This window comes from Pezoporus wallicus, unplaced genomic scaffold (genome assembly GCF_028554395.1).
Source record: "Pezoporus wallicus isolate ANWC-B61680 ecotype Strahan unplaced genomic scaffold, APGP_CSIRO_Pwel_v1 contig_1851, whole genome shotgun sequence".
Classification (NCBI taxonomy): domain Eukaryota; kingdom Metazoa; phylum Chordata; class Aves; order Psittaciformes; family Psittacidae; genus Pezoporus; species Pezoporus wallicus.
Window position 1 is genome coordinate 47,913 of NW_026635653.1, and position 17,948 is coordinate 65,860.

The window sequence follows — 17,948 nt, forward strand, 5'->3', positions numbered from 1 at the left end:
TGTAGAAGTACATGGATACCTTAGTCCCAACAACTCCAATTTCATCTGGGAATGTCTGCAGCAGGACTACAACAGCTGCCATAGGAGAACAGACTCACAAGAATTAGGAAGTTGCTAATATTCATACCCATTTGTTTTTTCTGCTCCAGCAAGAAAGGCCCAGTGCGCCAAGACTCCAAGAGAACCAGAAAGGAGGTCCCCCTGTCCGCCGCATCTCCGGCTGCTTCCTTCATGACTGCATACGAGTACTACAAATAGACAAACCAAAAACAAAGTAATGTGCATTTTTCTTCTATTTACAGTGGTGTCACTGCAGCTGCAAGGGTTAACCTGAGGCACACAGCGATTAACAAGTGAGAGACTCCTCACAGGCAGCAGCATATGCTGAAATACGCAATTCTTAACAAAAATACTGCATAAACATTTTAAAAATAATTTTCTAATTACTTTTCAATCCCTTACAATGTTTACACTTCCTATACTTCACTCAGCCTGCACAGAAGATTCAGTCACTAATGAGTAGTTCACATGAACTGATGCTGTCACGATGAGCAAATCTCCCAAACTGGACCAGGTCCCTCCACAAAGCCACTGCACAAACACAACTCTCCAAAGTCTTTGACCTTCAGAGTTTTCAAATGTAAACCAAGGTGTTTCTACAAAGAGAAAAAGCAAAATGACACTGGAAGCTCAAGCCTTCTGCCATGCCCACCAGAAAGGCAATTTACTGAGAACAGACTTTTCCTTAAGCTTTGTAAAACCAGTGTGAAGAGAGATCATTTTTTGCCAATCACAGTATCCTCCACATCCGTGTATGTTTCTGTCAGCAGCGTCATTGCGGATAGGCTCTGACAGAGTATCAGGTGTTACATTTCTGTTTTAAATATACAAAGGACCTTGGTCAAACCGATCTCTGTGAGGCTTTAACTATGAAGAACATGCAAATGGTTCCACTAAATTTAAGTCCTTTGTTCTCTACTCCCCACAAGTCCAAGCAGGAAGCCTGAGGGATACATAAGGTACAAAAGAAGACAACAGCCTAAATTCTGATACCATTCTCCAAACTCTTATGGGTATGCACCTACCCTCAGCTGTCTTTATTGCTTGGTTCTGAGAATGAAACCAGGAGACATTTATTTTCTTCTCCTAGGAGGGTGAAAGAGCTGGTCATGTAGTGATCCTTAGCATCTCCAGCCAGCTACTGCAGAGCTATGCACACCACTGTTGTGTGTTCCCAAGCATGCCAAGTACACAAGTGGAGTATAAAGCAAGACACTGCTTGGACAACAGCTCTTATCTCAGCGTTCTGCAGTCACCTGGGCTGGGTTTCTCTGAGGTGTATGAACAGAGCAGCTCAGGTAACTTAAAGGGAGTAATCTGTCTTTTTAAAAGGAATTTTCCTCTTGTAAAATAAAGGAAAACCTCTGCACAAAACCAGATGACTTGCAGGTAAATCTTAAACAGCAAGCAGTAAAAACCTACTTAATGCAGGCAAACCCTTTCCAGTTCATTAGTACAGCTCATTTCTCCTTTTTGTTACTCAGTGCAGCAAGGAACCGTACTTCACTTTCATTTCCTACTAATTCCTCCAGCAGTAATTGCTAGGCTTGTGAGGCCAGGCAGTTGTGCATTTTTGCTGCCACTGAGAGGGCAAAGATTCATTAGTCACCACGAACACAGCAGACACCGCTGCAGCACTGCCAGCAGTTAATTTTGCCAATCACTCTTCTTCCCTTTCCCCCCCCCCCCCCCCCCCCCCCCAAATTAAGATTCTGGATGTGTTTCTCAGTGAGCAGTAGTTAATGTCAGATTTCACTAGTGTAATGCTCTTCTGAGGCAGGTATCTGAAGAAGCCATGCCCTTTTAGGCAGTGTTTTGGGTTTGTTTAAATACAGTCTTTTGGAGAAATTGCCTCTAATTCTGCTTACTTTGAAGATGGTATCTCACAGGATTTTCACTTTGAGGGCTTGAACTCCTGGCAGGAGGCAGGGTGAAAATCCTCTGTTCAAAAGCTTTAGGGCCTTCTGACTGACAGCTGAGCACAAGCCCCTGCTTATTAGCTGCATGTCACCATCTGCCACTATTCTGTAGCCCCACAACCCTGCAGTCAGTTCTGAGCTGTACAGGAAAGCAAGATCTCCTCAAAGCAGGCCAATTATAACACCCCACTAAAAAAAAAAAAAAAAAAAAAAAAAAAAAAAGAAGTCTTTTGTTTGTGGGGTTTTTTCAAAGTAAGTCTCAAATACGTGCAGAAATACCTCACAGGTGACAACAAGAGTAGGCCTTTGTACTCTGTAGAGATGCTGGTAAACAAATCCATGCAATACCTTCAAAGAAGCAGAACTACAGGAAATTCACTTGAACGAGGAGGGAAAGGTGTAACGCACGGGCAACTCCTGTGCTCAGCTCCTCAAAAACCATCTCAAAACAAAAGGATGATGAATATTACAACAGGCAGCGGGAAAAAGAACAAAAAACTCCTCAGAACTACAATCACTGTTAAGAGCTTTTCAAAGGAAAGAAGGAATCCCACATGCCCATCAAGACCAACTGGCACACTGCCAGATCTACAAAGCACAAAGTTTTCCTGATGCTCTTCCCAGTCTTCTTCAACAACAAAAACAAACCTCCTGTCTTCCCAGTCCCCCAAATCCAGAACCTCAGATTAAATGTCTGTGACCCACTGCGATGACAGCTCAAGCAGATCTTTAAGGACCACGGGGGTCACGTCCCTATATGCTGCACTGGGCAGTGGCAATGTTACAAGACCCTGATTAGATGGACATGACTGAATAGTCAGGGATGATGCTGAGAAGGCGGGCAGCTCTATTCCCTGCAGACATGCAGAATGATGTATTTACATGTATTTTTCAGTCCATTGCCCAGCGAAGCTATACGTTTGACTAGGGATGAACACATACATCAGGAAACCTAGAAAATGTAGTTCTTGGAATAGCTGAGGAGACCAAGACAATGGAATGCTGAACAACAGGAAAACTGCAAAGACCAAAACCACCACAACCTGTCAATGCTGAAAGGCAGCAACCAGGACCACTTAAGGTCAATTAGTCTGACACCAGTCCAAACCAAAATAATGGAGAAGTTCATATTCAGTTCAACTGACAGACCTTACGAAACATACAACCAATGGAGGTCAAAACTGGCTCTCGGGGCAGGGTGTCTTGTTTTGGTTTTAATAGGTCTGGGCAACCAAATCTTACGTCATTTCACAGGGTGATGAATAAAGCCCCCCCCCCAACCAAACACACTGTAAGTCTTTTAATGAAAACTGATTTATGCTAAGTAACTTTTGAAAAGTAAAAAACAAGCAGCTCCCTAGCACTTCCCAATGGAGCATACATCTATTATAATAGGAAAAAGCTAGACAAAAATGTCATCATTGAAGAAATCACTGAATTATAGCACGGATATCTGCTAGAGTCAGAACAACCACAGTCCTATACAACAGTTTCAACAGTCTCAGCAATTAAACAGCACACAAATATTGCCGAAGCCCTACGAAGCGAATACAACACGTCCCTCACATACAGTCACTGGCACTTCTTGCTTGCCTAAGTCCATGGAAACAATCTGTACTGAAGTGTGAGTGCCACAGAAACAAAATACTGAAGGCTATCATACTGACAGAGTATCAGAAAGTGAAAGTTCAAGAGTTTCAGGCTCCACACAATTCAGAATTCTGCCCCAGACTTCTAGGTAACTACGATCAAGTATTTTTGTAGCTCTATGTTTAACACATTTCAGGCCACAAAATAAATTACCATCACTCCCTTTTCAGCACTCCTTGAAGATAAGATGAATGTCAGCATTTGGGGAAACATTCAGATGATGGTGTCACACTTAACTATACCGTTGCCAGCAAATTTTAAGCTGAAAGAACTCCCAGCCCAAACTGTGCTGGCAGATCAAAGCACAGAAGAATGTCCCATTTACAGGCATTGTATGCTTAATTAGAAGTCTGTTATGTAACTGAAAATAGCTGTCCTTGCTTTGAAGGGAAAAAAAAAAATAAATCAAAATCAGTATTTAGTATTGCTGAGATCAAGCACTACCAGTTCGCTGGCAAGCAGGAATTCTGATACGGCTTTACAGGAGGCCCTATTTACAACACTAGCACCCAGACACTACAGTTAGAAAACCAAAGGCCTATATAGTATAAAAAGTAACATATGTCTGTGTTTTCTTGTTTCACAATGTGAAAACAAACCAACCCAGGGACTCATTTATTGTGTTTGTATTTAGAACACAGAATGTGAAACATGGGCTAGCTAGTCAAGGCTGTCCTGGGTTCAGCAGTAGCAGTCATGTTTCTCCTCCTTGGTAGCTGGTGCAGTGCAGTGTTTTGACTTTCGGCTCGGGAACAGAGCTGATAGAGATGTTTTGGTTTGGCCAAGGACTTTGTGAGCCTCATGCTCTGCCAGGGAGGAGGGGAAGCTGGGAGGAAGCAGAGACAGGACACCTGACCAAAACTGACCAAAGAGGTATTCCATACCACAGCACGTCATGCCCAGGATGTAACTGGGAGTTAGCCGGAAGGGCTGGGAGACTGCAGGGTTGGAGGAGGTATCGGTCGGAGCTTGGTCGGGCTTGGGGGGCGAGTTATCGGTCAGCGGGTGGTGAGGTGTTGTATTCTGTTCCCTTGTTATTTCCTTTATCATTATTATCATTGGTGGTAGCAGTAGTGATCTGTGTTATACCTTAGTTACTAAACTGTTCTTATCTCAACCCGTGGGAGTTGCATTCTTTTGATTCTCCTCTCCGTCCCTCCGAGAGCAGGGGGAGGGCAAGAAAGGGGGGGGGGAAGTGAGCGAACGAATTACCTGACTGGGTTTAAACCACGACAGTTCTTTTTGGCGCCCAATGTGGGGCACGAAGGGTTGAGATAACGACAGATTTGACTGGATTAATAGTCATTCGTCACAATGCTGATTTATTGGCTATCAGAGTTGTTCTTCTTGACCTCACAGCTTCAGACCGTTGTAACTTACGTAGAGCCGGTATTTGCTGTGTTAGTGTTTATCAAGTATGGGGCCTGGGCTAAGGTTCTCGTCTCACTGTGCTTTATGGCAATGGCTTGTAACACGGGCGGGCTCCAGCAGCAGGGCGGGACGGACGTGGCCGTGGACTTGTACCTGGCCGTCCGGCTGCTCTTCACCGTCCTGGCCCTCACCCTACTCTCCATCTTCGTGAGGCTGCGGGGAGCCGAGGGGGAGCGGCCCCGGGAGCCGGCGGCAGCCGAACCGGCCCGGGAGAGCGGTCCCGGGGACCAAGCGGCGGCGGGAGCGGGGCCGGAGGCCGCGAGGGGACGGCTGCCGGTGGAGGAGGCCGGGGCGGTCGAGGAGCAGAAGGAAGCGGCTGCCGAGCAGCGGGAGAAGGCGGCGGAGGAGCCGAGCCCCGCGGAAGAGCCGAGCCCCGCGGAGGAGCCCAGCCCCGCGGAGGAGCCCAGCCCCGCGACGGCCGAGAGCGTTTCCCGGCAGCCACCCGCCGAGCCCCAGGAGGATGCAGGAGACCACGCAGCACTTCCCAGCAAGGCAGAGGAGGAAGAGCTGGACTCAGGAAAAGAGAAGCTGGTGGTGGGAGAGCCGGCAAGCACAGCAGCTACACCAGCCCCAGTGACAAGCACAGCAGCGTCGTTTGAGAGTTCTGAAGGCTCTGAATGGCCTTTGGGTATCCTTGGGACCTGCCTGCTGATTGTGATGGGGATCAGCATGTTGGCACACACACAGGCTGTGTTCTACCCACAACCATTTTGTCTGATCTCAAAAGTTAAGCAGAGTCAGGTTTGGGTCTTGTCTGGGGTTAGACAACAATATAGGGGGACCAAGAGATTTTCCCCAAGGCTGGACAGTCATGAGTGGCAGGGTGTGTGGGACAGTATGGGCAAGTATCTAGTCCACTGGGCCCCTCCAGTGCTTTGGAAGCGTCGGAGATGGAAGGCAGCTGTATGGAGTCCCCAGCAACAAGCTGCAGAAACTGCTTAAGGGGACAGTGAATTATTTTAAGGCTGGTGGGCCCATGGCACTTCAGGCCATCAGAGCAGAGATGCAACACAGAGATGGACTCATGATCGAGGGGTGGACTTAACAATGGACACTATTGCCCTAGTTATTCACGAGTGTGAACACTGCACACAGTCTCTCCTGCTCTGGAAGACTGTTACAAGAGATGGAGCCTGCCATCATGGACCAGATGGACTCGGCAGCATTATAGGGACTGGTCCATGCACTAAGATAAGAGTGATGGTATTTTGAAAATGTGGGAACTGAGCATGACGTGAATGGTATGGAATAAGGGGTGGATAATGTCCTGGGTTCAGCAGTAGCAGTCATGTTTCTCCTCCTTGGTAGCTGGTGCAGTGCAGTGTTTTGACTTTCGGCTCGGGAACAGAGCTGATAGAGATGTTTTGGTTTGGCCAAGGACTTTGTGAGCCTCATGCTCTGCCAGGGAGGAGGGGAAGCTGGGAGGAAGCAGAGACAGGACACCTGACCCAAACTGACCAAAGAGCTATTCCATACCACAGCACGTCATGCCCAGGATGTAACTGGGAGTTAGCCGGAAGGGCTGGGAGACTGCAGGGTTGGAGGAGGTATCGGTCGGAGCTTGGTCGGGCTTGGGGGGCGAGTTATCGGTCAGCGGGTGGTGAGGTGTTGTATTCTCTTCCCTTGTTATTTCCTTTATCATTATTATCACTGGTGGTAGCAGTAGTGATCTGTGTTATACCTTAGTTACTAAACTGTTCTTATCTCAACCCGTGGGAGTTGCATTCTTTTGATTCTCCTCTCCGTCCCTCCGAGAGCAGGGGGAGGGCAAGAAAGGGGGGGAAGTGAGCGAACGAATTACCTGACTGGGTTTAAACCACGACAAAGGCTAAACACGTAATACTGATGCTGATAAAGAAGACTAAAGAACCTATGTGAAATGCCACATTTGCTGAGACTGAATACCAGAAGACAGCCTGGAGATTAAACTTTAATTCTTGAATCTTGGGCATTCTGAACAAGTTCTTTGCACTTATTTTACTCTCACAGAGCAGGAGTATTACACTTATCCTAATGTCCTCGGGAATCTGTGTTTGTAAGATATGACCATTACGACTTCTGATATCATCCAACTGGATTGTATCACCTACATAGCTACCCCACGCAACAACAAATACTCTTGTTTAATTGAAAGGCTTAAGATTTCCATTTTCTATGTAAAATAATGAAGCTATCAAAGACCATTTTGCTCCACCAAGTGCAAGATTTGGGTTTAGACCATTGTCAGATCTTGAGTAGAAACTTTTACCAATACATATATATGTGATCTGGCATATACTCAGACTAGTAAGAAATTTATCTTTTTCCTTTTGCAAGTTAACTCACAAAAGCATGTAGCTGGAGATTGTGGACTCCCAGAAACATACAGACAGGGAAACCAAGATTAAGGACTCTGGCTGAAGAAAACACTCAACTGATGTGGAAAATGTAAGTTGGCTTTTAAATAAAGGGTGCTTATACTTTTAATATTCCCTAATCACACTTTCAAAACTTAGATAGGTCCTTGAGTGCAACACAACAGGCAGTCTAAGTGAAAATGATCCAAATTTTACCTTACATTCTTAGATAGGTGCAGCAGCCAGAGATGTGATGTGATGATAGGTGAGCAGTGACAGGGAGACCACAGTCCGGGCTCTGCTAGCAATGGAAAGCACAGCAGCACAACGGGCATGAACCAAGACCTCCCTGTTTCGCACACTCTGCAGAAGCAGGAGTGGAGATGAAGGTGCTGCCTCTCAGCTAAAAAACTAGGCAAAATCTGCTGGGCAGCCAGATACCATAACAGCTTTTACCCAAGTGAGCCAGGGACTGACAAGCACTGAACAGCTTCCTTTCCAGCTGTATGGGGAATGAATGGCAGAAATCAGAAGTACTGCTTAGGGTACTTATGGGTATTCTTATGGCAAGAATTGTTTTTTTCGCCCCTTATTCAGTACTTAATAAGTCCTCTCACACGATGCCTTGCTTCTCTTGATCATAGCTGCAGCTGGGCAACTGGAGAGAAACTATGTCTGGCTACTGGCTCCAGGTAAAAGTAGTCCCAGGCAGCAGTGGTCTGGTTACCCATAAAGTCTGCCTTTTGGAAGGGAGGAGACAGAAAGGAAAATACAGAAAAATTCATTTTATCATTTAAAACCAAAAATCCAGAATCTTCAAGGACCTAACCAAATTTTAAACATGCTAGGAACTAAGACTGGTATAACCACACTTTATTATTGACCAGTTCTCCAAAGAATAATAAAAGAAAGCCTTAGAGAGCTGTGCCATAATGAATAAAAGCTGACTTACCTTTTACCCACAGGCTGAGTACTCATTCCTACCCTGGTCAGTGATGGCACTGATATCACCTACCAAGAGCATGGTGAAGCTCATCTTTGTAGAGCAGGGAATCAACAACTGTAGGCCAAGCTATAATGTGAAATTGCAAAAGGAAAGAGAAAAACAGTATATAAAACTTAACTTAAATCTTGGTGATTACGTTTACAGGGCAGCTGGCAGCTCAACTGAAATGGAGACAAATTTTAGGAAAAATCTCCTTTACAGTGGAGGACTGCTACTGATTTCACAGAGGGCAGGTATGTTATTCGTTGCTGATTTTAAGGTTGTAAGGAACCACCTGCACCATCTATTCTGATCTGTAAAACAAAACCTCAGAGGTGTTCAGCTACTTCACAGCTTGGCATCTATCAGAGTTCTAGGTATGTTATTGTCATAGATAATTTCTCTGCCTTACTTTTGATGTGAATTTATTAAGCTTCAGCTTCCAATCATTTATTGTGCTTGTCTGCTTAAGACTACAGTTACCTGCCAACAGTGATCCTTCACCAACACCTGTACTTCCAGCTAACAAATCACCTGATAACCTTTTTTTGTCTTCAACTAACAGAAATAAATTGTTTACTGAATTCACTAAAGATTCATGAATAAAAATAGCACTACAGTCACTCTAAGCTATAAAGTATTCATCCAGCCAGTCTTCTCTGCACCCTCAAAAAGCCTTCCTTTCACCACAGCCAAGAACAGAACACTAAAGCTACACAGTTAAGTTTGCAGCTTCTGATTTTCCTGGAGTACATTAAGACTTTTTTTAATTCCCACCCTTCCTCCCTACCCCCACCCCCCTTTTTTTTTCCAGAAAGTAGGCATGCAGTATATTCCCAAAAGAGAAAGTTTAAAATTCATATATGGAAACTCCAGTATCAACGTGCTAAGTACATGAGCTCAGGCAGGAAATGTCTGAAAACAGGTACAGGTTAAGCACTATGAACAGATGATGACAATAAAAATAAAGGCAAGAGGAGTACACAGATTTTTTCGTAGTTATTTGACTGTGGTCAGAGGACATTAGCCTGATCCAAGGATCTGGATTTCCCTCACGCTGGAATCATGATGTATGTTGTCTTAGCTGAAAAAAACTTACATAAGATCAGAAGAACAGACAGATGAAAATGTTCAGAGCAAAAATAATGGGAGAGAATTCAGCGTCAGTGACACAACAACATGTTCTGTGTTGTGGCACAGAGCAGACAGTAGAATCTCCTTTCTCAGTGTGATTTTGCATTTAAGCAGCTTTTAAAAGAATGACCGACAGTAACTCCCAGACCCAAAGAACACACTTGTTAGAAGGAAGATGAAGTCTATAGTTTCTGCAAAATTCTCAGGAACCTTCTTGTAAACAACAGCCCTAAGAACAGTGTAACAGACATTATAACCTGTATTAAACCCGCCAACTGCTTCTTTACAGCTCAGCAACGCTGCCTGTAGTGTCTGTAATCCAGGAGAGAGAAGGCATTGGTGATAGAAGCGAAGTAACAAGAAAGCAGCAGCCTATAGCTGGACATCAAACCACTGCTATAAAGGCACAGAACTGTTTCTATTTCAAATAAAAAAAGCCACTTAACTAAGAGAAAAAACAGATCAGAACACAACAAAGAACAAGGTGAGAAAAAAATTAAAAACAACGGAAAGCCCCAAAAGCACACAAGAACTTGTGCCACACCTGAACACCCAAAATTGAAACTGGAAAGAGTTTCAGTTGTTCCCCAATTTTTTTTTTTTTTGAACCCTGCATGACAAGAGACAATGAAGACAGTGTCCCTTCTCTCCATCAATGGTGGAGTACACGCATCTGAAGAGTAACAGCTCAGAAGGAGATCTGAGATACCAGCAGGTAATGTGCCCAATCTAAAGCACTCACCCAGTTTTCCCAACATTCGTTAAAAAAGCAACAATCTTGCATAAAAAGAACATTGTTGACATAAAAACAGAAAAAGAAGATACACCATAGTACTCTAAAGCTCTCTAGCTGGCATAAACTAGAGCCAAGTCACTTTATCTTCTGACAGAGTTCATACTCCCTTAAGCCTGACTTGACTGTCCAAGGTTACAAACCAACTCTGCTATGGGTGCAAATGTGACAGAAGATTTCATGCAGGGCAGCTTGGGTACTGTATGCTCAGCCCAAGTCCTTCACCACATAGACGTAACTATCAGTGTAGATAGATCTATCTATCCCAGCTTGCTTCACAGTCTGTTATATTATCTGTACTAAAGGGGGTATGTAGAAGGTGGCTCTGAACAAACCAGTTGTCATATTACTGGTTTTCTGTTACAAAAGACTCCCATGTCTCCCAATAATGAAAAATTGACTATATATGAAACAGTTCAGAAGTGGCATAAACATTTATCAGAAATTAGCATTTCAAGTAATTAGAAGCAGAGCTGCTGCTCGTTATGTATGTGAAATAAGACCACGTAGTCAAAACACAATGAAGGCACTCATGAATTCATTTTATACTGATCACAGTAAATGATCAGTATAAAAAGCATCACACAGGCAGCTCATCTATTAAGTATATTTTAACCATATGAGTGACTGGTTTAAAAAGTTGTAATGGCAATCTAGAGTTTATTTTTTTTTTTAATTGTCAGGCCTAAGGTACAAGTCATATATATACATGCTGATCTACAGCCCCATGAACCTCAAGACATCTTTATTTTTCATGCATACCAATATATGGTGAAACAACAATATTATTCTGCACCAATTTAGCAATGACATCTGGAGTTACATAGACCATTTCAGCTAAGGATTTTAAAACAGTTCAAAGATTGAAAAATCAATACCTCAATACCTGTGTAATATAAAACATAAGTTATAGCCATTTAAATAAGAAATAAAATCAGCAACGTTTTTTTTTTTTTTCAGCAAATAAGTTGCACTCTTAAAATACCAATTCACACAAATCATCCAAATGTGGTCTGCAAAGCCACCCCTCCCATTCAAACTTCAGGGAGTACAGTCCAACCACTGGACTGAAAGCAAGCAAAACAAAACAATCATATTGCTGAAAGCAAAAGGCTTCACTTACCTTTCTCTCCATCTGAAATGAGATCTCTTTCTCCCTTTTGAACAATTGTCAAATTCCCCATGGCTTGGCTGAGTCTTAATACACATCCATGATGATCACTACTGTCTACGGGGTCTCTAAGCTACAACACAAGAATTCCATACACAGTACATATTTTACTACTAGAACAACATATTCTAACACCTGCTACTTCATCATATGTATGGGGGAAGAAACAAAAAGCAGCACTATCAGTCTTTCCAGGTATTTTTTTTCCTATACCCACTGCAGTGCCAAAAAGTCTATAAGAAAAAGTCTTCTGTAAAAGATCTTTGTTTAAGAAACTCTGGAGAATGTTTATTCTGCATATAAGATACAGCACATAATGTTCAAGCCAGTAATAAGTTGTTTATTTTTAAAGACTAAAAGACTGAACTTGCATGTACTTAAATATAAAAAAGGAAAACAGCTCACCATGGCTTCATACAGTCTACTAAATTCCATATAGTTTGGAGTAAGAATAGCTCGCTGGTAGCCTTGAATTAGGGAAGGCTGCTGGGAAATAAGCCACAGTCCATCCTGCAATGACCAGTAAGAAGAACATTTACTTAATGGATTCTTATATATCAAATCACTGACTGAATCAATAAAATACTTACAGCATCGATAATGATAGGAATTCCTTTCACTTTTGATTTTTCTATGATAACCTGCAAAAAAATGAAGACAACTTTAAGACGCTTGCTAATTTAAATCTTACAATCCAAACCAAATTCATATAATAAAGCAGATCATGCAAATTGTTTTTATAAAGCAAAATTGAAAACAATCAGTTATATTCTGCAAACTAATGTAAAATTACCAGTTGATATGAGGATGTTTTACAACTGCATTGTTCTCTCCCTGGTTCAAGTATAAGCAGTGTCAAGAGGGGTTCCATAACTGATGCCTTGGTGCTGCTATGCAAAGCAGCAAACAATCTTACTCTCCCTTCTGCAGGAGGCATGTAATGCCAACATCAGTCACACACAGTAAATATGCATCTCCAATTAAAAAAATGAGAATAAATCCAGATGAGTATTGCCATGATATAAATCTATAAATAACTATAATATTTGTGTGCATGGACAAACAACCAACCTGAGACAAGCAATACATAAGCCATGTCATTTCAACTCATGGTCCTGGAGGTTTTATACTTTCAAAACAAAACCAAGGTGGGCCATTCAACAGACCATATGCAGAACTGTTTTTTCAGCAAGCAGCATCTACTAGCAGACTGCCTTTGTTCTGTTCTCTCTCCTAACTGAACTGTGGCAACAACTGATACTCAAGTTTTTTTAATGAGCAATGGCTGACAGTCAAGTTTTTTGAATGTTGGTCATTATCAACTTGTCTTTGAAGCTGGAGAGTTTATCTTTTTCCTGTAGAAGATAACAGAGGATGGTATCCATCCAAAAGTCTAATTAGTTTTGAATGTTATTAAATTCTTCAGATTAGCTCTTCAGATTAGCTGTCATATGGCACTGAGCTCCACAGGTTAGCAATTATGTAAGGAACAAGGAAGCAGCTTTTAATGAATGTTCACAGTATTGAACATCCCTGTTCTTGTATTGTGGTCAAAATAAATACCGCCCACCTCGCTTCCTGCAAGTTATTGATTATGGAATATACATATCTTCACAAACTCGTTTCTACTTGATTCTGATTTTTCCAGTACCAGTAGAAATCTTTCCCTTCTATTTTCAAATGGATGACTAGAACTTAAGAGCAGTGTGCTTCAACCTAACACTACTTTTTGTTTGTCTGGGGACTCTTCACACATTGGAAGCGTGAGAGCGAGACATTACCCGCTGTTCCAAGCTTGAGGACTTGTCTCAACACACTGCTGCAGCTACATTAGAAGCTGCTACAGAATAAAACCCTTTCCATGACACACACACATGCCTGCACAAGCCTCAGCTTGAGCTGTGTGTCACAGACTGCCCACCCTCCTCGGGATCCCAAGGGAACAAACACCACAAGTTTTCTCCTACATCCACCTCCCTGGATAATTCTGAACCAATCACAGATTTTACACAACTCACACCATTCAACTGCTACTCAACTATTCAAGTTTATGAATAAGTATTTAACAGCTGTGCAAGGATGGAATCTTAAAGCATACCTACAATTAGTTGTGGTGTACTGAAAACCACAGAGCCTTACTTTCAAAGCTTTTAAGAAATTTATGAAACAGAGTCATTTCTTTATTCATTAACTTTAATCTGCACAGATGTACATAGCTCAGTTTTTCTTCACAGAGGCTGTACTGCTTTGCCCCTGCTGAGTTAAGTTCATTAACAATTATGTTTAATTTGACTCGCTTGGTTATAATAAAATAAGGCTGTTGATCTAGCAACCAGGTTTATGGGTTGTTGTTTTTTGTATAAATGAATATTACATCCAAAAGCCCGATTATTTTTGAACCACACTAAGCTCTTCTGATTAGCTATCATATTGCTATCTACTGAGCCCTAGAGGTTAACAAGATAGCATGTAAGAAAGCACTGAGATCATTCTCCCCCGATTTTTTTGAGATTCAAATACCATTTACTGCAACCTCATTTTCTAACTGCTTTTAATTAGAATATTTTTGTACATTAGCAACTTCACCAAATTCCTTCAGTACTTAAAACGATTACTGCTCCACTTCCCACTAACATGAATCACCAGTTTATTCTAGTATGTCAGTAAACCAGTCTTTCATGACGCTTCATTTTTTAAAGCCATAAAAGATTTCCCCAACAGATTCCTCAAGGAAATCTGAGGGAAGACACAGAATCACGAAAGTCCTTACCCTTTCAAATCTTACTCTTAAATATATTATGAGCAACCCAAGGGACTTCTGTTCCTGAAACAGTTAATGTCTGGCTGTTGCTGTTATTGTTTGACATCTTTTCATGTTTCCTCATAACTATCATTTTGACTACTGGCTAGAATTTCACTTTTTGTCTGTATATATCTGTAACAACAGGCTAAATCAAGACTCCTGAAGATCCATTATCCACCAAAAGGATGCAAGTATAGGAAAAAAAACTAAAAGGTGGAAGTTGCAAAGCATGAAAGTATATGTACAAGTAAATAGCTTCTGGAAGACTGACACACTGGTACTATCCAGAGAAGCAAGACATTTCCTCCTAATAACATTCTGTGTTCCTACTACTCCAGCACATCTTCCACAATCCTGAGACATTTGACCTCTGCTCTGAAGAGAAATTTCATCTTGCCAAGTAAAACCTACTGGCAAAGCAACTTCCACTGTGTGCTGAGTCTCTGAGGTATAAATTCCTAATCTAACATATTGAGTGATGTTTGCTTTTTTTTTTTCTCTCTCTCTCCTTATAAAACAAATAACCAGGGGATAAAAAGTCCTTTGTCTTATTTAGAAAGCTCATTTCTGTTAAAAAACAAAACACACACACAAAAAAAAACAAACACCCAAAATCCCTGACAGCTAAACAAATGAAAAACCACCCCACCCAGAAAACTGCCCTAATTATTTTCCTTTCCTCTTCTTCTTTAAATCCAGACAGAAACTGCTTGGAGACAGACAGGGAACCTCATAGAGGACGTTCTGGGGAGGGTAGTTGGTAATCTGGCAACCACAGTAAAGCAGAAGCAGACAACCACCCATCTGAAGCACACAACATTCACTGGAGAACCTGTGTCCCCTATTGATTGTGGACAGGACTCATCTCACCTGCTGCCATTTAAAGGTCAAATGGCTAGCCACTGGAGAGAAATTCATCCTATGCAGCTTAGGCACCACACTTAGGGTTGGATCAATCACCAACAGACGTATCTGCCTCTCCTCAGCTACCACAGAGAGAACAGAGACACTTTACTGCTTTATTTTTAGACACCAAGAACTAGGTGAGATTAAGCACACTTTTAAACACTCTATTACTAGAGATACTGTATTAAAAAAAAAAAACAAATAAGTAAGTTGTGTAAGAGCTGTTTACAGCAAAAATGGCAACATCCTCTATGCAGAGTGTTTTGTTCCTGGAAGCAAAAATCAATTTTCAGCTGAACCCGTATCTCAATATTTGGCATGGACCTTCCTGGTTAATACTTGCAGCATACAGAAAAAACTTCACTGTCAATTACACAAATAATACAGCTCAAGACTAACTCCACTTTCACACCAAAACTTACTTAATGGTTTCTGATAGGATTCTATGTATGAACAAGAACCATCTGTTCAGTTTTATCCAATGTAACAATTATTTATATGGGAAAGGATTTGGAAGAGAACACTGCCAATTAAAATTACTAAGAAATGATACTGGACTCAAAGGACAATCTTAGCACCTAGTCACAAAACAGAGAGATCAATGAGGAGGAGAACAGTGACACACTGCTGTCACCCAACTTGATGACCTACAGCCACAGTGGTTGGCTAAGATACTTGAAGACTGAAATTTGGGTACTTCCTCTACAATACTGAGAGTCAGACCCACATTTCAGTCTCCTGCCTTTCATGTAGAGAGTTCTAATAAGGGGGTGTGGGCAGTCCCTTGGTAGAGATATTCTGCTTCATATCAGTTGGTTGAATACTTGGTGGCTCTCTGAAACAGTGATTCTACACCCCACAACATTTGGATGAGAAAAAGGACACAGGTTCCAGCCTGCTGTGATTAATATCAGTGATGATGAACTGTACTAGAACAAATCTGTAACAAGAGCTTCCTCTCCAAACAACTGAGAAGCACAGTTTAAGTTTCTACCCTAATTAAGCCAAAGAGGAAAATGACCTGGGATTCACACATCCTATGAAGGTGCTGTATATGGGACAATCTCCCACACAGTTATCATTTGTTAGCAGCACCAAATACTTGACGTTTAGGAATGTCCAAAATAGCGTTTCAGTGATTTTGCAATTTTTGGTGGAGGTGGTTCAGGGGAAGAGAGCCAGAAGGGGATAAAATTAACCTGAATCTACTCCTATTCTACTCCTGAAACACAAAATTTCCTGAAAAATCTTTTGTCCTCTGACTGGGTATCCAGGATTTGTAAGCAAGCAGCCAACTCAGGAAGAACTGAAAAAGTTGTGTCACAGCTAAAACCAGTGTTCTATCTGGGTAAAGGTAACCCTTTACTGCAATTAAGAAAACTTACAAAGTAAGTACAAAGAATTTATGTGTTTTAATTCATTATTTTATCATGGAAGCTACTCCTTGAGATGTAATGCATTCATTTTAGTAAATAACTGCACTCTGTCACAACTTTCACATAGGAATTTTAAAATAGATTCCCAAAGCCAAATTCTATTTCTTTATGGGGGAAAACCGCCCAAAGCACCACAAAAACAAACCAAAGAAAACAGAAAACTCCTATCCCACTGCAACCGGATCATCACACACATTAAATCAGAAACAATTCAGGCTGGAAAGGACTACAGGAGAAAGAATGTTGAAGGGACAAGCGTGCTGAAGGAGAGCACAGTAATGCAGAAAAACATTATGCAATTTATCCATTTGATACCCTGCAGCTGTGCTATGAAACACAAGGTTCACCTGCACTAACACAGAAATCCAGGACTCTTACACACTTCCATAATTATTATGGAAAATGGGAATGGGCCAAATGAGCCAGTGCAAAACGCTGGCTACAAAAAACAGCTAGGAGGTGAATGGAGGGAACATGTGAGGGAGGAATAAATTGCTATGGAACTCCTAAGTACTATCGATATCTAATCAGACATGGAAGTCTTCATAGCGCAGCCACCCTGAGTCACCAGCAGCACCCACAGCCTCTTGCAAAACTCTGCAGTCAGCCTGGACTTCTCCACGCAAGCCCATGAGCCAGCAATAACACACATATCCTATTTACTCTGCCTGTAGACAATAGCATACAAGGTGGTTCCCCACAGCTCCTTGGAAAAGACAATTATGCACGGTTTTGCCCACACCTGACTTGGATACATTTCTCGGCTCTTTTAATTAGATGTGGATTAGCTGCAGAATGCCTGCAATGACTTTCAATCTAATTATTACTTGTAGTACTACTCCTGCTTTTACTGGTGAACTCGTTTGGTTTACCTGCACAATAACTTCAGCATTTGATGCTTGCAAACGGAAGAATCAGGAAATCAGAGCCACTCATTTTAGTAAAAGACAATGAAATAAACAGAAAACCACAATAACAGCACATATAAAGCAACATCTATCCCACAACAGTAATTAATTTTCATCAAGGATGCATCACAATGTCATTTTTCTACCTTGCACAGTTTCCTTCACTGACACCAGCAACAGACACTGTATTTCCTAGGTCCCTTCAAGAGTCATGTCTTGGCCTAGTCTTTGCAAAATTCCTTATCCATGTTCTCAAAAAGAAGTTCAAGCTTCTGCATACCATGATAATAGATAGCACTGACCATGATGACATCCAAACATTTTAGGAAGCAGTATAACCTTGCCTTCAGTGCACTCTACTGCAATCTCCAAATGCCAAGTATGTAATTACATACTCTGGTTTGGTAGAGACATTT

At 41.9% G+C, this 17,948-nt stretch overlaps 1 protein-coding gene across 7 annotated transcripts in view; it reads right to left on the minus strand.

Annotated features, from left to right (window-relative positions):
• NAXD (NAD(P)HX dehydratase) overlaps nt 1–17,948 on the minus strand; it is a 51,181-nt gene that overhangs the window by 2,847 nt on the left and 30,386 nt on the right. For all 7 annotated transcript variants that reach the window (XM_057397216.1, XM_057397212.1, XM_057397210.1 and 4 more), the window contains 4 exons: nt 12,070–12,120; nt 11,885–11,989; nt 11,432–11,552; nt 128–248 (listed from right to left, as the gene is read on the minus strand). In XM_057397216.1, the coding sequence (XP_057253199.1) occupies nt 128–248; nt 11,432–11,552; nt 11,885–11,989; nt 12,070–12,120 (398 nt within the window). The remainder of the gene's footprint in view (nt 1–127; nt 249–11,431; nt 11,553–11,884; nt 11,990–12,069; nt 12,121–17,948) is intronic.